General features: G+C 42.5%; 5 protein-coding genes across 10 annotated transcripts in view; all 5 read right to left on the minus strand.

Moving 5' to 3' along the window:
* LOC123507776 (probable methyltransferase-like protein 15 homolog) overlaps positions 1–4931 on the minus strand; it is a 32658-nt gene extending 27727 nt beyond the window's left edge. For both annotated transcript variants that reach the window (XR_006675761.1, XM_045260961.1), the window contains exons 1-4: positions 4489–4931; positions 4097–4255; positions 880–1132; positions 369–513 (exon numbers count right to left, since the gene is read on the minus strand). Coding sequence is in view for 1 of the 2 variants with exons in the window: in XM_045260961.1 (XP_045116896.1) it covers positions 369–513; positions 880–1132; positions 4097–4255; positions 4489–4931 (1000 nt within the window). In the remaining variant the exon portion in view is untranslated. The remainder of the gene's footprint in view (positions 1–368; positions 514–879; positions 1133–4096; positions 4256–4488) is intronic.
* LOC123507775 (GPI transamidase component PIG-S-like) overlaps positions 1–23514 on the minus strand; it is a 34845-nt gene that overhangs the window by 1396 nt on the left and 9935 nt on the right. For 3 of the 5 annotated variants that reach the window (XR_006675760.1, XR_006675757.1, XR_006675759.1), the window contains exons 7-11: positions 23376–23487; positions 22985–23138; positions 22314–22439; positions 21930–22153; positions 21010–21749 (exon numbers count right to left, since the gene is read on the minus strand). Coding sequence is in view for 1 of the 5 variants with exons in the window: in XM_045260960.1 (XP_045116895.1) it covers positions 21638–21749; positions 21930–22153; positions 22314–22439; positions 22985–23138; positions 23376–23487 (728 nt within the window). In the remaining 4 variants the exon portion in view is untranslated. Of the gene's footprint in view, positions 1–20966; positions 21750–21929; positions 22154–22313; positions 22440–22984; positions 23139–23375; positions 23488–23514 lie in introns of those variants that run through there. The other 2 variants (XR_006675758.1, XM_045260960.1) reach the window with 2 other exon arrangements.
* On the minus strand, positions 4963–9874 carry LOC123507778 (ubiquinol-cytochrome-c reductase complex assembly factor 2-like). Its single transcript, XM_045260964.1, has 3 exons — positions 9646–9874; positions 8098–8232; positions 4963–5098 (listed from the first exon to the last, which is right to left on the minus strand). The coding sequence occupies exons 1-3, from the start codon at positions 9720–9722 to the stop codon at positions 4963–4965; spliced, it is 348 nt and encodes a 115-aa protein (XP_045116899.1). The 5' UTR covers positions 9723–9874.
* LOC123507774 (EF-hand calcium-binding domain-containing protein 7-like) lies at positions 12555–19384 on the minus strand. Its single transcript, XM_045260959.1, has 2 exons — positions 16896–19384; positions 12555–14605 (listed from the first exon to the last, which is right to left on the minus strand). The coding sequence occupies exons 1-2, from the start codon at positions 18522–18524 to the stop codon at positions 14561–14563; spliced, it is 1674 nt and encodes a 557-aa protein (XP_045116894.1). The 5' UTR covers positions 18525–19384; the 3' UTR covers positions 12555–14560.
* LOC123507716 (UDP-N-acetylglucosamine transferase subunit ALG13 homolog) lies at positions 14034–14537 on the minus strand. The gene has a single exon (XM_045260876.1). The coding sequence runs from the start codon at positions 14535–14537 to the stop codon at positions 14034–14036; it is 504 nt and encodes a 167-aa protein (XP_045116811.1).

A 23514-nucleotide genomic window follows, 5' to 3' on the forward strand; every position in this document is an offset into this window, starting at 1 on the left:
TTTCTTCATCTCAGTCTTTTCCTAAAAATGTTGGTGCTTACCTCATTTACAGGATAAATATGGATCCTTTCACTGATCAGGCTTGGAGCCAAAATAAGTTTTAACCCCTTCAGTACTAAGACATATTTTTACCTTGAGATTTGTGTATGATTAGACCATTTTATTGACTTTAGGTAGGGTGCATGGAGGTTAGAAGATTAATGGCCATAGTCTTCACTATTTTAATCCCCCACATAAGCTTCTGAAGCTGTATAAATTTCCCAAATAGTAAACAGAATGAATATGGAAACATGTCATGGTTCTGAAGGGGTTAATGAAGTTCAAAACCATCACACTAGAACACAAATGAGCACCACAGACTGATACACCTTGCAGATGACGCTTGACGATGGTGTCCTCCAAGGAATGGAAGGATATGGCCACCAGCACTCCCTGGGGCCGCAGGTAGTACTGGGCAAGGCGCATGGCATAGTCCAGCTCATTGAGTTCGTTGTTCACCAAAATTCTGAGAGCCTGTTGTGGGAAATTAATAACTGGTTTGAACAATTCCATCCCTACATGAGACACAACAACCGACATGCGTGGCTGTGTAACCGTCAACATTCACATGTGGAAACATGAAAAGCTTATCCTGGTAAAAGAATATGAAAGCAGCTTCAGTTTTCAAACATTTTCAATTTCTAACGGCCCTCACAAAATTAAGTTAGAGAAATGAGACTCCACAGCATTACTTTTTTTTACTTTTAGATGCTCTGATTAAAAATAAAAAATAAACAAAACACAAAACAAAAATGAGGTGGCAGCTCACAAAAATAAGAACCAAAACATAAAACCACAAATGGGAGGAGTCTTGAGACCTTCCTTCCCTGTCCGGCTCACCTGGAAGGTCTTGGTGGCTGGGTGGGCATGGCGGCCCAGCTTGTCAGTGCGTGTTGTGTCGTCCAGCAAGGAGGACACCAGGGTGGCCAAGCCCCGGGTGGTGTCCAGGCGCTGGAACATGTGGCGGGACTCCACCAGCCCCCGGGACAGCAGGCGAGCATTCTTCTCCTCCCCGTAGAACTTGAGCACCTTGTACAGGGAGTTCTCATCGATGTGGGCCAACACGTCTGCTGCTGTGATCTGCTCAGGCTGCCTGCAGGACATTACAGTGTGACAGGAGACAAACTGTGTCCTTTAACTGACACAAAAATATATACATACATGTATCAGTCATCTTATACAAGTGGCTAGATAGACAGATGATACACACATACACCCTTGGCCAGTTTTCCTCTTTTACATAAATATATACACACACACACACACACACACACACACACACACACACACACACACACACACACACACACACACACGGCCCGGTAGCTCAGTGGTTAGAGCGCTGGCTTCACAAGCCAGATGACCGGGGTTCAATTCCCCGGCCGGGTGGAGATATTTGGGTGTGTCTCCTTTCACGTGTAGCCTCTGTTCACCTAGCAGTGAGTAGGTACGGGATGTAAATCGAGGAGTTGTGACCTTGTTGTCCCAGTGTGTGGTGTGTGCCTGGTCTCAGACCTATCCCAAGATCGGAAATAATGAGCTCTGAGCTCGTTCCGTAGGGTAACGTCTGGCTGTCTCGTCAGAGACCGCAGCAGATCAAACGGTGGAGACAGGACCACACGAGCATAAAGCCCAGGCCCTGTAAAACTACAACTAGGTAAATACAACTAGGTAAATGCACACACACACACACACACACACACACACACACACACACACACACACACACACACACACACATATATATATACACAGATAACAGTAGATCTGGATTTGACACGAAAATCGCCGTGCTGCAGTAACGTACCCAAAGCTAGAGAACGGACCTTAAATTTCAAACCTCGAAATCTCAGCTCCTAGCCAACATGAATCTATGAAAATCACTGTGAAGCAAGCTAACTATGTTTAATTCAATGCCTGAAAGCGATATCTAAATCCATACAACCATGTCATTGTACCGCTCAGTTATACGAGTTATATAGTACCAGGTGGATGTTTAAATACAACTTTAAGCTTACAGCTGTATTTCAAACACAAAATGCAAATTTTGTATAATTTATAAATTACTTTACATGATTTTGGCTGTCCACTTGCTCATCTCTTCTTCACACCTGTGAGTTTACGTCTCTTGTCATCACTCTGTGGCCGTGTGTTACCTCCTGTGGCGACACCAGGTTTGCGCTTTATTTTTTTTTACATCATTAACGCGAAGAAATATATCACAGTAGTCACTATCAATCACTGCCTAGGCATTGTTTCCTACCATTCTAGTCACTATTAATCATTCATCGGTTTGTTGCAGTCACGTTAGTAATCAGATGAGTTTAACACTTAACAGCACTCCACAGTACACTTCCACGTCACAGTGATGTCAATAACATGTCACTGTTCTTCACCAGTGTCACTATCTTTTCCAAAACTGACTATCTATATGGCACCAGATGTCATATCTGCAGTCACTGCCACCAGTTGCACGCGTCTCGGATTACGTCCCAGTTACAGCCTCTCACTCTGCCATTTTGTGTGACCTCTCATTATATTTCACTGTAGTGTTTCGCATTGTATGCCTCAAGTCGCTGTGGTACAGTGGAACCATGCGTGCTTTGGGATCCTAGAGATCTCCAAGTGCACGGGTTCGAATCCTGTCCACGGTCTGAGTGTAGGTTGGGCTTCTCACTCACTGTTTCACTTTAACTAGAAGGTACCCTAAAAAGTATCCCTTTAGCCCATAAATTCCGTGACCCACATGGTCACCACAAGCACAAAAAGTCCACTGTACCACTGACTCCACTGTACCACTGACTTAACTCCGCATACAACACTCAGCATCACCCTACACACGTCACGGTTGGATACACCACTCACAATGTTCACTCCTTATTCACCTCACTGTACTTCATTACTCACTGCACAGTGACATCACTAGCGACTGCATCACACACGCGCATAATAACATTTTCATGTGAGCCTCGACACAAGCTCTTCACATTTTCACTGTAAATCCATTGTTGGACAAACTGTTTCAACAGCATTCACATTTCACCGTTTCATTGTCTCCACAGATATGTCAAAATGCCTGAACATGCATGTAACAATCATAACCCCTCACTCTTAGCTGCAGCGCTATCCCTAGCACGACTGACTTGAACCGAGTGACTTGAGTGACTGTCACTGTCCGTTGGCTAAACCGTTGGCCATCTCGCTGCTCGTCTGAGATTTTAAAATGACTAATTCGCAGTAGACATGGGTGTATACAACTTGCCACAAATATGTACATAATAATAATAATAATAATAATAATAATAATGTTTCCTCTAGGTAAAGGTTAGCCGAGCCCTTAATCTGGTGCACCTCACAGTCTCCACAAATGCACACTCCTTCCCACTGCTGCGGTATTTAGTAATGATTAGCATTTCCTTAAAAATGCACCTTATACTGTATAAAACTTCACAAAATTATAACTTTAACAGTCAGCTGCCGCGCACTACCAGTCGACCGCTTTGGGTATGTTACTGCAGTGGCGGAGCGGCTCCGCACTCCCGTGTCAAATCCAGATCTACTGTTATCTGTGATATATATATATATATATGACTTGAAAACAGGGCATCTATAGCATACACGGTACAGGAGAGAGAAGACCCACAAAAGGACGGTTATCTTCATTATATCCACTTCACAACGTTTCGGGAAAGTACATATCCTGAAGATGGGATATGCACTTTCCCGAAACGTTGTGAAGTGGATATAATGAAGATAACTGCCTTTTAGTCTTCTCTCTGTACCATATATATATATATATATATATATATATATATATATATATATATATATATATATATATATATATATAGAGAGAGAGAGAGAGAGAGAGAGAGAGAGAGAGAGAGAGAGAGAGAGAGAGAGAGAGAGAGAGAGAGAGAGAGAGAGAGATACATCATAATTTTGTTGTTGGTAAAACATGAAGAGACAGGTTTATGGATGGGGATGATAGATGGAAGCAGGCAGGTGTGTTTGATACAGGGAGTGTCACATGCTGGCCTAGCGGCTGCCTCCTCACCTGCCTCCATCCATGCGCATGTCCAAGGGGCCATCCTGGCTCAGCATGAAGCCACGCTCTGCCGTGCCAAACTGCATGGATGACACACCAAGGTCCATCAGCACCCCGTCAAAATACCCTCGCTTTATCTTGAGTCTTGTCAGCAGTGTTGGCAGCTCACTGAAAACACACCATGCATTTCAGTCCAGACCTAGAAATAATGCACTAACTATCACAGATAAAGATAGAAACAAATACAGACTCAAACAAATATCTTATACTTGTAACATCAGCTTCACTGAAAGACAGACAACCACCTGAGGAGGCAGAAGAGGGATGACAGCTGGGACCACAACAACAACATTATATACACAGTGCCACAGAAGACAAACAAATAGTCACTACAAGCTCACCTGAACCTCCCAAGCAGAGGCAAGACCCGCCTGGGGTGTTCCTCCTGCAGGGCGAGGGCCAGGCGGTGGGCGAGGGGGTCCCGGTCCAGGCACACCAGCCGCACCCCGGGATTGGCCGCCAGCAGCCGCCGGGAGTGACCGCCGCCCCCGAAGGTCATGTCCAGGATGACACTGCCGTCCCGTGGTGCCAGGAACTCCAGCACCTCCTCTGCCATGACAGGGATATGCCGAGGCGTGGAGGCATCGGCAGGGTCACTTCGGGGTGCAACAAACTCACTTCCACCTACGCCATGGTTAGTTTGACTCCCTTCATCTAGTAAAGAGTAACTTCTGAATGGCAAACACTTCACCTCATTATTGGCACTGAGCTCCCCCCACCTCCTGCATGCACTCCTCACCAGCCGGCCACCACTCAATGCCCTCACCAACACGTGGCCGGCCATCAGTGTTGTCTGTCACGCATACACAGGAAAGTCAGTTTCTCTGGAAGAGACGCTTAATGATTCCCTTGTCCTGCTCCTCTACAGCAGTGAGGAACTCCTTCGACATGACCTGGTGGCACTCCTCAGCTGACAAACCTGTGGACGTGCTGGTGCGGGAGCGCGGGTATCTGAGAGAAAGACATGAGAGCAAATAAGCAGAGGTATAGAATGTGATATATAATTGTACTCTAGCTGAAGATATACCACGTAACATTACCACACAATACTCACAGTACAGTAATACTCCGCTTAACGAACAGGATAGGGCTGTCAAAGCTGTTCATAGAGCGGAAATTCGTTAAGCGGACGTAATTTTCCCATAGAAAATAATAGAAATAGGGGGGATGCGTTCTGGGCTGGTCCCCAACATACCACATGGGTAAAAGAAAAGAAAAAAAAAGAAAAAAAAAAAAATATATATATATATATATATATATATATATATATATATATATATATATATATAGATAGATAGATATAGATATAGATATATATACAGGCAACCCCCGTTTAACGAAGGTTCACACAACGAAATTTTGCTATAACGAAGGTTTCATTTTACTACCATCTGCTCGTTTAACGAACACCAAACTCGCTTTAACGAAGTTTTATCCAGGTAATTTTTTCCAAATTTGAAAGCCCCACTGTATCATGCAAGCTGACAGGCTTTTGAATACATCAGGAGCTGCTGGTACTAAGGCCTGCCTCAGGAGAAATCCTGAGACACCTGTAGAATAAAGATCAAGATCAAGCCTCTCGTGGACAACACAGGCTCTGCCGATACAAAGGCCTGACTCAGAAGAAATTCTGTGTCACCTGTAGCATCAAGATCAAGATCAAGATCACACGCACCACTCACTGCCCAGTCAAAACATAACAGCGTCACCAGCAGCTCATCTTCCTTAGTTCAACTTACCACCAAAACCCCCTGCAATGTGGCCTAACGTTCCTAAGAAGACCAGGAAGTGTCTTACTCTCGAAGTGAAGCTGGGTATTATTCACAAACAAGAGAGGCCAGAAAACTAATAACATTGCTTCCCACCATGGCTTGACTCCATCTACTGTCTACTATTTTCAAGTCAAGAAACTCTATTAAGAAGGCTAGTGAGACCTCATCTTCCTTGCAAGCTAAAAGAACCACCAGAACTCGTGACTCTACAATGGATAAAATGGAAAGCCTTGTGGAAATGTGGTACATAAGTTTTGTATGCAGTACCATGATGCGCACTTTGTTTACATTCCACAGGTTGCCGGTTAGTGTATTTCCGTTTCACTCTCCCTCCCTTCATAAAGTTAAGATCATCAACATTATAAAGTTACGTACATACATACATTAGTGTACATTATAATGACTTAAATTAAACTACCTAAATGTTTAACTTCATAATTTTTACTTTCATTAAACCTTTTACTGTACTATGATGCACTCTCACTTTGCTTACTCTCAATGGAAGTTCAAATCAGGGGTTAAACTTGTTATAATCGGTTCGCTTAACGAAGTTTCGCTTAACGAAGTGTTTTTTAGGAACGTAACCCCTTCATTAAATGGGGGTTGCCTGTATATATATATATATATATATATATATATATATATATATATATATATATATATATATATATATATATATATATATATATATATATATATATATATACAGTCAACCCTCGGCTATCGCGACTTCGGCTATCGCGTTTTATTGCTATCGCGCACCCATGAAAACCTGTTAAGATTTCATTATCGCGACCTCAGATGCCTGCTATCGCGCACCCAGCCACGCCGTCATGGGATATCTGAGCGCTCATAGGCCAAAACCGCCTTCAGGCCAACATCAATTCGGCTATCACGTTTTCGGCTATGGCGCGGCTATTTCGGCCCCAATTGGGCGCGATAGCCGAGGGTTAAGTGTATATATATATATATATATATATATATATATATATATATATATATATATATATATATGTATATATATATTTCTACTAGCTTTTTACAAACTTTGCCCCCAAGAAAGGATTGTTTTGTAATGCATAAAGTGAAATCTTACATGAAATACCAAAAAATAAAGCAGAAATGATGAGCCACAGACGGAGACTCGCAACTTGTCGCTTCTTCTTCTTCTTGTGACCTTTTTAGCTTGCGTGTTGTCTTTCACCACGATATTTTTGTTTCCACTCCTCTATTGCCTGCTATAATGGATATCATATCATAGTATTCATATACGCTCATGCCATGAGGATAACCTCGACTCCGTGGCAGTAAGTGATAGTGAATTACTAATGAAATACTGCGGTACTTCCTTATTAATTCACTATCACTCACTGCCACAGAGTCGAGGTTATCCTCATGGCATGAGCGTATATGAATACTAAGATATGATATCCATTATAGCAGGCAATAGAGGAGTGGAAACAAATTCAATATCGTGGTGAAAGACAACACGCCAAGCTAAAAAGATCACAAGAAGAAGAAGAAGCAGCCAAGTCGCCGGAGTCTCCGCCATCTGTGGCCGATCTCATCATCTCTGCTTTATTTTTTGGTATTCCATGTAAGATTTCATTTTATGCATTACAAAACAATCTTTTTTGGGGGGCAAGGTTTGTAAAAAGTTAATAGAAATGTTGTTTCGTGAACATAAATGCATATATAAGACAGTAACACCACCTCCAGAGGTGGTGTTCCCAGCATCCTCAGAGCAACCTCGTCACCCTCCCTCCAAACGTTCATGGAACCCATTTTGTGGCAGGAGGTTGCTCTAAGGTTGTTAAAGAATCTTGGATCCAGCTCCAGGAGCACTAGAGACAGGCGGGGAGCCAGACAATCACAGCGAAGCTGCCGTGTTCGGTCCCTCACCCGGCAAATTCAAACCTAGAAAATTCGCTAAAACGGATGTGGTTGTACATTATGAGGACTTTTTGGTCTAACTTTATATAGTACGTTAAACCGGAAATTCGTTAGACGAACGTTCGTTAAGCGGAGTATTATTGTACTCCTTTACATCATCATGTATCAAAAGCCAGCCTTGACTGTTCTCTCACCACACAATGCTCTTGGCAAAGCTAATGAAAACTCAATACAAGTCTAAATCAGACACGGTACCAGGCTGAGCTCAGGCCCACAACAACTCACTTTGCTGCATATGTGCCGCTGGCAATGCGGTTCAGCGAGGAGTAGATTCGGTGACACTCCTCCTCATTTACTGCCGAGGTTTCCCCGTGCTTGAAGCTTTCCGTCACACGCCTCCGCAGATATTCCCCGAGGTCTCTGCAAGAAGCAACAGACAGTAGTGTTGACTTTGAACAGTTTCTCCTTCAATGAAAACAGCTCACAGTGAGTCCTAGATCCTCAAAATTTGACTTCTGAGCTGGGTATCTGAAGTTACATAAACACTCACACAGCAAGGTTTAACTCAGAAATGCTCTTAACTCTTTGTCAATACTGTACATGGTGGTGGGAGTGTTGGCATGGTGAATAACATATATCAAGACTTCAAAGTAATAAAACAATAATGCAATAATAATCACTTACAGACATGTTGATAACTTAATACAATTGCACACCAGTAGTAGAAGTTTCAGAGTGATTTTGAAATAGACTTGCTATAATATTCTACATACAAAGCGGGACAATTTTTTATTAGAAATGTGGACTGTCCAGGCTAATATAAGACATATTATAGCCTGAGGCTTAAATACATTTCACATTATTATCAAATTGCCACCACTAGTTTCTCTTAAGTATACACAAGGTGGCAGCACTGGAGCAAGCAGGAAAGCTAGTGGACTCGCTTCCTGTGCCCAGCGCTGTGCAGCTTGCCAATCTTCAGCATCACAGCAGCTGATCAGCACCTAGTCCTCTCCCCCCTCTCAGGGCAAAGTTACAAACTAGCTGGGATGCTGGGAGAGGGGTTCAAAGTTATGACTGTCTTGGCTAATCTGGGATATGAGGTAACCTTATGTTAAAAAGAACATTAGTGTTTGAGTTCTGAACTTATAGCAGCACATTTCCCAACCCTTGTCACTGCTACATATCCCTTGGTGATTGCCTTCAGGGAGGGTGGAGGGTGGCACCTGTGATGGGTTCATTCTTAGAATGCCAGCCAGCCTTCATCTTTAAATATGGAATATGTAATGTTGGCACTGTTGATGAACATTGTTAAGTTGGCATGTTGGTTGGTGAGACCTTTCAGTTCTCTAACTGTTATTTCACCCAAGCAAACCTCATGGAGAAAGGTCATCCAGGTAAGAACTCCAGGTATGATAGCTTATGTCAGGTTGAAATAACATTGACATTAGCAAAGGTTATATAATGCTAAGTTGAAATAACACTACCAATAGCACATATTACATCATATTAAACTTAAAAAACATTTGGTTGATATAAAATTGTCATTTACTTTAGGTTAGGTTGAAATAACATAAGTACTGGTATTGGCATATGTTGACTTGGCTGAAATAACATCAGCAGGGTTAGGAAAGCTTTACACTGACTCAGTTCAATATTCCCACAGTTGCTTCACTCATTGTACAGCTCTTTAAAAAAAAAAAAAATAATAATATATATATATATATATATATATATATATATATATATATATATATATATATATATATATATTGGTCCTAACCAGTCACAAGTAATGTCCTTCCCCTGTCTTGCCTCCCACCGCCGCCTCACCTGTCGGCGCCCTTGCTGGCATCTACCGGCCACTTCTCCAGCAGTCTCAGGAAGTTTCTGTAGCTGTTCCTGGCCATTCCTCGCTGCTCACTCCTCGGCTCCTCACTCACACCATGCACAGCAGTTGCACGGCACCGCTCTACACGTTACAGCACAAGTTACTCAACATGTTATTCAACACGCCTGGCTCGGGTGCCGTCTGCTGCAGCTGCCGGGTCACTCTTCACAACGGCACCATAACACACCGCTATGCCCGCTTGTGTAATCTTATATGTAGCTTGTTTTATTAGATCTACTTACTTATATATATATATATATATATATATATATATATATATATATATATATATATATATATATATATATATATATATATATATATATATATATATATATATATATATATATTAGAGTTGCCGTATATTAACTATCAAAATTCCGGACATCTTCACTAACATGTGATATAATATTGGAAAACATGTATCTAACTCAATAAAAAGAATATCTCAATTTATTTACCTTTGGTGCAAATAATAATCCAAGCTGACGCCTATATCAACGCAGATTAAAGAGTAAAGACTGGCGCGCAACGTGAAGAAAGGAATTAAGGCTGGGAGCGTCGACACCTAAGACATAATAAGTACACTAAGTATGTACTGGATTGTACAAGTGTACCGTTTTCTGATTCCACTCTTTCAGCTGATTTTTTAAACTTTTTGTTGCCCTCGGCCAAAAAAAATGGAAATCAGTATAAAGGTGCAACAGAAATATCACCCACAGTTTTCAAAGGTTAACAGAGGGCCATACACGAGCTGAGGCGGTCTGTCCGGGGCTGAATACTACTACCAGCCTGACAGTGACAGCTGGTGGCCGCCGGTGTCACCCACTCACTGTATTTAGGCCGCCTCAAGGTACAGTTAAGTTCAAGGGAGACACCACTGAGTGATGATGGCTTAATTTTCTCTTTCTTGGGTATATAGCACACTCACAATGACAATGCTGCTGCTGCTGCTGCTGGTACTACTACTACACTCCCTCACACATTTCCATTCCTTATTTCTTCCTCCTATCACCGGGAAACACTAGATTTTAAGGAAATGTTGACGATTTGCCACGGGGAGGGATGGAGGTTGGTGAGACGAGGTCTTCATCCGGATCATGGTGGGCGCCGGGTGGTCTGAAAGGGGGTATACATGACCATCGCCTTATTTAACACAGTCATGAGCTATTTATCTATTTTGGTGGTTGATTCTGGCTTTGCTTCATTCTCTGGCTTTAGAAACACAGGGGAGTGCAGGCAAACATTAATTGGTTGACTGACCTGGGTGTCCCTGTGGCCCAATATTTACGTACGGAATTCATTTTAAAAATCGCACTTAGAAAAAAGACGCCCAGACTGGAATGCGCTACATTTTAAGACGCAGCAAATACTTTAACTAATAACCAAAATATAAAAACGTTACCGCGTCGGTTGTTTACGTAGCGATGTCCAACGAGCGGTGTGTATTCAAACTAACGGCGCCACCAACACTTCATAATGTCGAGAAGGAAAGCACAGCCACACTACATTATATCACATTTTCTGAATACGAAAAATTTTCGCTTTCCAGTCAAGTAAAGAAATCACAGATTCCTCGTCGTATAAAGATTTTTTGTTTTTTATTTTGGTACAATAAAAAAAAAAAAAGAAAATACGAATAGTTAACGTAGATTTCATTAATAATATTACTTCGGTCATGATTTTTTTCATACTTTTAAGTCTTATATCAAACACCAAAAGAAGTTAAAATTATAGAATGCTGAAAGTGTTATTTCAACGAGAACAGAAAAAAAACTAGACACGATCTTACTACAGATTATCACTTGATTTCCATTTTTATCAATAAATGAAACACAAATACAATGCAAACCAAGATAATAAATGAGAAAAATTGTGTTGTATAGCCGTTTTTTTTTTTTTCACCTTTTCTCACCACCTCTATTTCCCCTCTCCTTCCTCCCCACCCCTCCACCTCCACCTCCTCCACCTATTTCAACACAGCGAGCCCTTAAAACACGTGTAAACACCTGCAAAAAACTCAATAAACGCCTTAAATTTCTTTTCTCCACGGTGAAGGGGCGGTGCAGGGCTAGCGCCGCGGCGCGAGTTAGCAGCAGGTCTCCTTCGCGCCAGGGATGCCTTGGTGTGGTGGTGAACTGGTGGTGGTGGTGGTAGTAAAGTGTGTGTGTGTGTGTGTGTGTGTTGGCGTACCATATATTGTTAAGGGAATGGTGTTGTAACTTCATGAGAGAGGGAGCAGGAGAGAGTGTTTGGTATTTGTTATTTCACTACCACATCACCAATGCAACAAGTAAATAAAACAAAATGAAATGTTCTGTTGTGTTTACGTTAACTTTCCTCACATTCTTTACTCTTTGCCCTCCTCCATCATTCTTGTTGTTTAGATTTTTCAACTGAAGTAATCTAGAGCAAAACCAGACCAAAGCTGCTGCCACCCAGTAAACCCTTCCCCTTTTCCTCTCTCCCACCATTTCAAGTTTTCAACCGAGAGAAATATGACTTTTTGCTTTTTAAGTTATTAACAGAAGCTGGAATTCCTGACATTTGCAGAATTAAAAAGAAAATAAATAAATAAATAAAATAAAGCGGATGCAGATTTCTACACATAAATTCCAGACATATTCAGGAAAATCCGGATGTATGGCAACTCTAACATATATCCAGTACAAGATGGGAATATAATGGAACTTGGTCTCCTTATGATAGAATGAATGGAACAAAATTCTACATGGTTTTCTTTTTAAACAGCTTCAAAGAAAACATCAACGAATGAAATACATTTAATTTTATATTCATACATCTATGTGTCATTCAAAGTATTAGTGAATGGATTAAATGAGAATTCATAGTCTTTTACTTATTATAGTTTTCTTTATTCATGAATGTTTGACAGCCTTTCCCACATTTATTTTCTTCAATTCCTAGTGTCTTTAGTGTTTGTTAGATAAGGCATTTTTTTTTTTTTTATTATTATTACATACAGTATGTATTATCCATCTCCCTCCTGAAAATCTAACTGTAACTCCCTTATTCTGATCTATTCTAGTCAGTTTCACCTCACACCTCTTTGTCTCTCTCATTCTACCTACATGGCTTTCTTACCTTTTTTATTTTCTTTTGTATATAATTCTCACTCCTTCCACACTTGCTTATGCTCCACCTCCTGCTCTGCACCTTTGCACCAAGAGAATATATCACTGGCCTATAAAGTTTGGTGATCAGTGCAAATCCTAAAATGAAGATAAACAAGTTGTGTACATTTATTTTGGACTTACCCAATGTGCCTTTGCATGAAAACTGCACACACAAGGCACATACAACACACTGAGGGATAAACAGCAAGCTACAGTCTTTATAAAACTTTTTTTGAGTAGCCTACACCCTTAGCTGGTCAGTTTTGCAGTACATACTTACTAATATTGTGTACTAAGCCCTAGTGATGCACACAAAATTTCATTAGGAAATTATATTTTGATGAAACCTTGCCAAAATGATAGAGTAGTGGTGTTGATGCAAACACAGGTGAAGTCTTTGTGGAATCACCTTCACCAGTCATTACACTGTTATCCTGGCAAGCTTGTCACTGAGGGATAGTACAGGTGGACAAGTGTCTGTGTGGCTCATCATGGCTGCAGGGATGCATCACAGAGCAACAGCTGTGTCATGGGGGAGCTCCTCCCACACACAGGCTGAAGGGATGCACTCAACACCCCAGTAACATGTTCATCTCTTTCAGTGCTGGTATGCTTTGGAGTGTATTGGCAGAATTTCATTATATTTCTGCAATAAAAAGCTGAGGAATACTTTGGTTCTAATGACTATTTCCCTAAAGTGACAGTCCTTGCTACACCTGTTCAGACTGACAGTGATATGTAGTGGCAGCACTTCTGCTCATAAGCCAAAGCAACAATGATCACAGCTTCATATGCACTGCTGCTATCTACCTTGTGATCTTATCTACAGATACATAATTGGCCTCAGTATGTTTCCAGAATGTTTAACAGTGTATATTGTATAGAAGGCTTGAAATGCTACATTAAATATACTATTGACCTATCAAATATACATAAATATTTGAAGCAGATGCCAAGTTTATGTCAACAGACTCCTTTACCCTGAAACATTTCTAAAGACAAAAGAATTTATATCAATACAATACTTCATCCACAAAATGTCTCAGGTTGATGCTACACTATGAAATCACTTGCTTTCCTCAATCCACAATATCAAAACATGCCATGCTCCTGTAGGCTACACTGATACCATAACAGTCAACATGTACCTACACAAGCCAGTGGCCATCACTGAACACTGCCCTCCACCAGCCTCAGCTTCCGACTCTGATAACATTGTCCAGATACTCTGCCAACAGTCTGGGCTGACCCGGAGCATACGGCTTCAGCTGCGACAAGTCCAGCTTGCCAATGGTCTCTTGTAGTGTTTCTGGATAGCAAAAGAAACAGTAGCCACTATTTGCAAGCTCCTCTGCCAGTTCTATTTGGTGGTTGTTCATGAGAGTGTTGTTGACCACAGCCACCAGGGGCTTGCCTGCCTGCAGAGCTTCAAGACAGGAGCCTGCCCCAGCGTGGCTCACCACAAGGTCTGCTGCTGCAAAGTCCTCTGCCACAGACGGTTTCAATCTGAAGCAGGACAAGGCCACCCCCTGGTGCTCCCCCTCTGGTGGTGTGAATTTCCCATGTCCAATCTGCAGTGTAACCTTGGAGTAGCCCTTGTGCTGCAGCGCCGCAAGGGTGCCCTCGTCCACCACGGCCCGGATCAGAGCGTCAAAGTGTGTGGTGCCAACTGTTACAAAGACTGACAGTCCTGCCATGACTCCGGCACCTGGTCCAGGCACTACTCTTCCTCCTCTGACAAGTTGTCTCCAGCTGTGTCACACACCTGGGGGCACCAGGCACCACTGCATCAGTCCTCACTCAACCCTTGTGTATGTGTCTAGTGATACCACTAACTCTAAAATACACTCTTCATCAACTTACCAGTGATTGCTATAATATTACACTGCTTCTATTAGGAATCTTGTCAGTGTCCATGTTTTACATAGAAACTGAAACTGGAGTGTGTGTGTGAGTGGGTGGGTGGGTGTATGTGTGTGTGCATTTCAAATGTCTGTAAAAGATTAAAAGATGAGATTACTGTTGTCATAAAACAATATTAGGCAGAACACATTCATTCCTTGGTGATTCATCAATGAATGATGAAATGAGTACAGAACATACTAAAAATTAATCAATCAAACTAAAATTAAGCTGCAGGTATAAATAATTACTTTTTGTCAGTCAAACACACAAAAAAAGCTTACAATTGTTTATTATATTATTGTCATTCACTGACTACAGCACAAGCAACTGAATACAGCTGCAGTAACACTGGCAACAAAGACGTGTAGCAGCAGGTGCCAATGTAATAAAATCTTTAATGTTTAGGTTTCATGCAAAAAAGCTAAACAAAAGATGCATAACAATATTATGATTAATAACACAACAAACATCCTTGACTCTGCCATGACAGAATTCAGGTCACTGACTCGCACTGGTACCCCTGTGCACTGTGAGACCTGCCTACACTCCACCTAAACACACTCCTCACTCTGAGACCACAAGCAACACAATAACAATAGTTTTCATAGGCAATGCAGTTCACTATGAAATGCTCAAAAATTCATATAAAAAAAGGAAAAAAAGTAAAGAAAAAAAACAGCACTGTGAGATGAATTTACAAAGGTTCTATGTGTGGTGGTCTGAACAAGGGCCTTGTGTGAGCTCATTTTAGTAAAATAAAATAAATAAATAAAAACAAATAAATAAATAGAAAACGTAAATAAATAATTAAAAGTACATAAGAAAAGAAAACTATCATCTTATCCCTATCTGGCTTCAGAGAGCTGTGTAATATATCAAATAAGTCCATTTTGTGACCTGCCATCATTAAGTATGTAACCAAAAACAGTGATATCTGTTTGAAAAAAAAAGTAACTCACAATTTTATATTTAATATGAATTCCTTATCCATTTTGTGCTTATTATATAATTATCTAGTTATATGCACAATGCATCCCAGCACATCCTGACGATTAAGAGTTACTTTACTCATTAACTTCAAGGCTGCACCACATACTGTGTCACTGAGTCACTGTGTCATATCTCTTTGTCTCTGCCAGACCCAAACTACCTCACTTTCCACAATACTATGTGTGTGTGTGTGTGTGTGTGTGTGTGTGTGTGTGTGTGTGTGTGTGTGTGTGTGTATATATATATATATATATATATATATATATATATATATATATATATATATATATATATATATATATATATATATATATATATATATATATATATATATATATATATATATATATATATATATATATATATATATATATATATATATATATATATATATATATATATATATATATATATATATATATATATATATATATATATATATATATATATATATATATATATATATATATATATATAATCATGCAGTATACACATATGTGTGTGTGAAAAAATACAGGTATAAAGTTATTTCCTGGACCTCTTGAACACTCATGAGAAATGTGAAGAAGGAACAAAATAACATATAGTCATCACATCTTGCATAATGACATTGCTGAACAAGTGCACCAAATAACTTGTGACATTAACAGAGATGACCAGTGGGAAAATAAACTAACTACTTCAATAAATACACGGAGAACATGATGATGAGGCAAAGGTGTGTTATGTATACTGACCAGGGGACATCACTCTGAACACAAACCTTGCAGTGGACTAGGAAGAATCTGGCAAGATTCAGTTGTTAAAATTAAGTACTGTATGGACACAATCATAATGCACATGCTGTTAAGACAAAAGTGTGTGTGTGTGTGTGTGTGTGTGTGTGTGTGTGTGTGTGTGTGTGTGTGTGTTTGTGTCTTATTAAATATAAACAGTTTTTACAAATCACAAGATAAAAACATGTCTGAGAAAGCTCATGTACTGAATAATTTTAGGAAAACTTATCAAATATGAGATTAGATAACACTTGTCACTCTCATTAACAACCAAATCTTAGAGAGCATGTTTAAGTACCAAGGCATTGGTGAGTTCATGCATGAGCTGTGGCGTGCACAAGGCCAGGCAGACAACCACTACTTAACCAAAGACTCAACACAAACCACGGTCCAGTTCTCGCCCATCCTGCTCGGCAGCAGCTGGTGGGCAATGATGGCCGACTTGCCTGCCACCTCCACCGTCCAGTCCAGACTCGGCCTGTTGGTGATGACGTTGAGGCTCTGGCTGCAGTCCACACGCACCGTCACCTTGCTGTGGGCCTTGTTCTGCACTACCACACTGGCCCGGTGATCTCCCACGTACTCGTATTTGATCAAGTCAATCATGTTCTTGATCTTGACTGGGTCTGCGTTCTCCATTATGGAACGCACCACGGCCTTGTCCAGCAGGAGGCCGCCGCTTTTAAGGCCAGACACCTGCAGGGTGGGCTGACACACCTGGCTGAACACACTGAGGGTGAAGGGCGCCGCCTGGTCCTGCCGGCCTGCACGGTTGTACCCCATGGCATCCAGGGACACCCACAGGTCCTCTGAGTCACCACCATTGTCTTCGGCCTCCAGTTGGTGCAGGGCCAGGAAGCCATTGAGGGTAAGCTCCCCATCCTGCACATCAAAGTTGGCCTGCACCACAGCCCACTCGTCGTCCTGCACCTCCTCCCCTGAAGTGCGCCAGTTGTACAGGTTGAACTCCTCACGGCTCAGTCGACCATTGCTGTCCAGGTCAACCTGATCAAAGATTTCCTCCAGCACCAGCCTGAACTCTGGGGTTAGCTGCACCTTACTCTGTCTCTCCACCAACTCTATGGTGGCCTCCGACTCCTGCAGTCTCTCCCGCAGACGGCAACCACTGGTGTAAGGGATCACCACATACCGGCCCTCCTTCAGAGTGTCTCGCCAGAAGTAAGAGCCGTCGCTGTCCCTCTGGTCAGTGTAGCCTATGTAGTTTCGCATCCCTTCGTGAGACTCCCGGAAGATGTACGACAGGGTGTCAACCGGCCCCCGTCCAGCCTCCTGCTTCATGTAGCTCTTGGGCTTCATGCGCACCACAGTGGGTCCCAGGCAGGACACCTCCATGCTGTACTGGTGTGCCAGGATACTTCCCTTGTCCAGATAGAAGCAACCTTTCAGATCCGCCTCATTCCAGCCTTCCAGATCCAGCGTGGACTGACCTGTGCCACTGCTAGCGTCCTGATTGGCAAACTTCTCTCGCTTCTTCCTGGTGAAGGTCTTTGAGTTGATGCGCTGGTAGTGGGAGCGTTCCTCCAGCCTCTGCACGCTGAGCTGCTTCATCTCATTCACTGTGTGCAGGATGACCTTGCACAGCTTGCTGCAGTCCACTGAGCCGCTGCTCACCACGTTGGCCTCCTGCAGGATGTAGTTCAGGTCGGCATCGCTCAGCTCTCGTTCAGGCTCGTCGCCTCCCACCAGTCTCTTGAAGTCATCCTCCTCCACCTTGCCATCTGCTGTGCCAAACACCTTCATGAAGAGCGCCTCAATGTCATCAATGCTGATGTCCGGGAGCTGCTCTGCCAGGCCACAGAAGTGCTCAAAAGTTACAGACTCAGTGGTGTCCTCCTGCCAGTGCTGCGCCAGGAAGGCCGGCGTTGGACTCAGACCGGCATACTGCAGAGCTCTCTTTACCTCCTCAGCACTGCACAAGTCCTCAGCCACTGATGGCTTGACACACAGGTAAGCCGCAAGCAGCTCCTTCTGTCGAGACTCTTCTATATCCATTTCCCAGGCAAGGTAGTGTGTAGCCAAGTAACAGTACAGCAAAGTTCCCTTGTGAATCTCACTCCTCCAGATCTACTTGTCTTGCTGCATGGTGATTCCCAATAAGTGACAGTTGCTTCTCCCTGCCAACCAACACAAGTCTCAAGGTGCCCAGTGAACAGCTGACAACACTCTAAACCACCCAGGCACTTCACACAAACACCACCATCCACACTATATACACCTGACACCACTTTATAGCAACATTATTTTACATCCACCCACGAACTTCCTGGAGAACTGGAGGGCTGGTGACAGAGGCGTGGGTCACTCTGCAGGTGTTGACAGAGGCGTGGGTCACTATATAGGGGTTGACAGGGGCGTGGATCACTGTACAGGGGTTGACAGGGGCGTGGATCACTGTACAGGGGTTGACAGGCGTGCGGCTTGCCTCTGGTGGTGGTGGAAGTGTATGGTTCGTCTTGGGTGTTGACAGAAGCGTGGGTTACTTTGCAGGTGTTAGTACGTGGAGGGGTTGTCAGGTGGAGGGAGGGGGGCTGAGTTGGTGCGGGTGTGGGTGTCAGGAGTCAGGGTGAGGGGCGGGGCAGGCAAGGGTCGCAAGGGACAGTTTGGCGGGCAGTGACGGTGCGCCGGTGGGTTACCTGGTGGGACTCATTCAGCCTACCAGCGCCAGCCCAGGTCCGTTTCACCTCTTCCGTGTTACTTAAAGAAGAATATGAGGTAGGTGAACATACCGATGAGTGCTAACAAGACGCAAAGGTTCCAGACAAGGTAGAAGTCCAGCCTCATCCCCCTCGCCAGCCAGTCAGCCAGTCACCGCCACTAAGCTGCTCCACCAGCCAAACATGTCACCAACTAGGGACAAAATATCGAGATTCCCTAACAAATATCCCTAGAAAGTTTTTTCTATGTATTTTCCTTTCTTTTCTTTATAGATTAATTTATTTTTTATATAAGAAAGGCTTGCTGTACTATGTCTAAGTCTCTAGTGTAGGAAAGGACAGTGCCTTGAAATTTCTCCAGTATATCCTTTGGGTAAATTAACGATCGGCTTATTGAAGTTGTATATATTTTCTTTTCTTTTCAGTACCCGGAGAGTAGTGAAAAATATTAATACGAAAATCTGAAACGTGTTTTGAAATCCCTCTCATATATCAATGATTCTCTCTCTCTCTCTCTCTCTCTCTCTCTCTCTCTCTCTCTCTTTTTTTTTTTTTTTCCTTCAATTGCAAACTGTTTATTTTCTCTCGGTTTGTATTGTGTGGTATTTTTTACATTGTAATTCCCCAGTTAGGTACACTTTCCTTCCCTAAATACAGCTGGGGAGTGACTCATGCTTGCGTGTATTATTGTAACAATCTTTTACGGCATCACAAAAAACATGGAACATTGAACTTTACTACTGTTTTAAAAGTATATGCTTTAAGTAAAATTCACCTAGTAATTCAAATGAGCCAATTTCAAATTACACTAGTGGATGATGTGGTTAAGAGTATGTGGCTGATATCATTCTGACCAAAAATGGTTTAGTTTGTGTTTAAAAGAGATAATAGTGCTACCGCAACATACAATGAGTTTCTACTGAACCAACGAGAATTGTATTCTTGTATTGAACAGTGGACAGTCCTGCCCCGCTGCCAAACAGGCTCCACTATTCTTGGAAAAAAAAAGTAAATAAATAGATAAAGATAAGAAATTGTAGTCATGATTGATGGTAAGCATGCAGCAGCACTATAGTGCACTGTAGTAGCAAGATGGTGGACTTTGACGAATTGTTTCTTGAGGATGACTACATAATTCATCACTAGTACCTGCCCCTCTGTATATGTCCCATGTCTTGGATAGATATCAAAATCACTTTACTAAATGATGATGAAGAGATTCATAAAAGATAAAGACCCATCCCTCTCCCTTCAGTGCAAGGAAAATATTAATCATAATTAAGTAAACATAACTGGGAGAGACAAAACAAGGAAAATTATTGGAGCACAAGTGTGTGAATAAGTAAAATGTAACCTATGGGGAGGCAAGGCAGGGCAGGGTAGAGAGACACAGTGGGGGGAGGGTAGAGACAGTGGGGGGATGGGGAGGGATGCAAGACATCAGCCAAGGCCAGCCATACTGAATTACCATCCTCCAGATGTCCTGTTCTTAATGTCCCAAGAGATGCTGCCAGCCAGGGTTTGGTTACAACACAAGACAGTCATCATTGTTTACCTTTATAGTGACATACTTACAAGAATAGACGTTGGCTTGTGTTGTGGCAAGCATCTCCTTGGAGGATATAAGATTATCTATAGAAAACATGTAATTTGACAAACATTGCCAACTGTTGGCATAGTTCTGCTTCAATTTGAAAAAAAAAAAAAAACGTTAACACATGAACTAGTAATATCAATGTTTCATGCCAGTGATGGACAAATGTATGAATAAAAAAACACCTATATTTTCAGTCTTTATTTTGTATACCTTGCCTTGGTGTAACACACACACACACACACACACACACTGGTTAGCACACTTGGCCCATAACTGAGAAGGGCCAGGTAAGAGTCCCAGGCATGGTGAGGCAATTGTACGCAAATATCGATCACTAAGAGCTCTGAGCTCCTTCTGAAGGAGAATGGCTGACTGGGTGACTAGCAGATGACTGTCAGTGAATGACACATAAACACACACACACACACACACACACACACACACACACACACACACACACACACACACACACACACACACACACACATGAGAACAATGTTAATCACCCATTCCTGCTAAGATTACAATTCCTCAGCTTGCATGCCATACTTATTTACCTGTTTATCAATACTAGTACAGTGTATACAAAGACAAGTCCCCACAGCACAATGCATCTCCCCTGGCCCCAGGAGGAGCCTAATCAAACATCAAACTATACAACTTCTTGCCAGAACCATGTACATACAGTGAATCTGAAAAACTAAACTGTCCAAAGCTAAACTTTCAATTCACACAATTGCTTAACTTTACATGGAATGTGTTATCATGTCCTAATCATGAAATCACTACAAACGTTAACAACTGTGAGCTATGAAATGGTTAGTTCAAGAGTATGTACTTTATGTACAGTACATTTACTCGCTTTTTTCCTTGGCACTTGACTTCCTGCAAAGGCCAAACACCATCTTGAGGGACAGCAGCACTGGTATGCTCACAGGCAGGAACAGGGGCACATAGATAGCATACCTGCAACATGAAAAAACATCAGCCTTGCTCACATCATCACATCATTACTTAGGCATTATATTGGCAATACTGCTTTTGGTGTAGTTACATTGTGTTACTACTTACGTACTTAGTTGTTGGCAATCCTAACTTTGGTGTAGTTATGTTACATCATTACTTAGTTATGTTGGCAGTACTCACTTTTGGTTGTCGGGGAAGTAGAGCAGCGCCAGCATGGAGGGGTGGAAGAACGCTGCGTCAGCCTGTGTGAAGGACCTGGTGCAGTACAGCGTTGCATCCTGAAGGCGCCCCTCTCTGGTTGCCCGGCCACACTCCCCCCACTCCTCCACTGCACCCCACACCCATCCTCCAACCTCATCGCTGATCACCATGTTGCTAATCTCCCCCACCAGCTCACACAGTGACTGCACCAAACAAACAACAGTGTGAATGAAACATCAACATCCCAGAAGTGTGTTTCAATACCATGGACATATGGAATGGCTGGCCTGATATATGTACTGTATGTAGATAGATGATTCAAAACTCAAAGCCATGTTGTTGATGGCAATGGTGTCTTGTTACCTGCAGTGTGATGCGGATGTTGGACAAGTAAGCTGAAACCCTGGCCCGGGCTAAACCGTCTAGTTGCCAGGCTGTCAGCATTGAAGAGTCCTTCAGAGCAAGAGTCTCCACACCCTCTATTTCTCTCTGGCCAGATGAACATGGAAGTTTGATTAAAGCATCATTCATATATGTTTACATCTGGCTAACTGCATACCTCCCTCTCTTTCTCCCACACCTTCACTGCACACAAGACTATTTTCTCTCACCTCTGTTTTATCCTCCCCTCTTGTGCTAAAGTAAACCAGCATTCTCATTCTTTCATCCCTTCTACTAGTAGTCTACAACACCCAGCCTGCTTCTGTATTTCTCTCCTATGATTTAAACTGTTCTAAGAGGAAGGTTTCAAGTCCCTAAAGCAGCATTTTCCAACCTTTTCCAACCATAGCACCCCCTGTTGTCAAGTCTAAGCAGTCCAGCAGCCCAGGTTGGGAAAACGCTGCCCTAAAGGAAAGAACCGAATGGAAACTGGTTCTTTCCTTCAGAGACTGGCACCTTGGTAAATCTTTTTCCTCTTTCTGTTGCACTTGACCAGTGTCCCTGATACATAAAAGACAGAAGGGAGAGAGGGAAGAAGGTAATAATGAGGCAATGCTGGTTGGGGCAGTGTGATGCAGTGCAACACCACTCACCAGGGAGGGGATGGGCAGCAGGCGGTGCAGGTGGGTGAGGACAGTGCTCATGATCCAGTGAGAGTCAAGGGTGACGGGGCGTGGCAGTGAGACGTTGGGCGCCGCGTTGGGCACATTGTGGATCATCACACCTCCCCACCGAGGCACCAAGAAGCTGCCAACACAAAATTGAGACTTTTACAAAAGTGTGAAACTTTATCATAGAAAATAAAACCTCTCTTCACTACAAGGAAGACTTTTCCATATACAGTTGAGTTACATGTCCCAAACATTTCAGTACACACCTTTTCTCAGTGTAACACCTTAACACAGATACAAAACTGCAATCTAAGCTCAGCTGTCACAGAAATACCATTCATTAGAGCTAATAATGAATGAAAGCACCTCCCACCTGTTGGAGGGCAGAGGAGAGCCATCTGCAGCATGGATGTGGAGGGGCAGCTGCTTCTCTCGAGGAATGTACACCACAAAGTGTAGGGAAGGCCGGGTCCACACAAAGGATCCTGTCAGTAAAGCAGTTTCTCAATCTC

Source organism: Portunus trituberculatus, chromosome 23 (genome assembly GCF_017591435.1).
Source record: "Portunus trituberculatus isolate SZX2019 chromosome 23, ASM1759143v1, whole genome shotgun sequence".
Taxonomy (NCBI): domain Eukaryota; kingdom Metazoa; phylum Arthropoda; class Malacostraca; order Decapoda; family Portunidae; genus Portunus; species Portunus trituberculatus.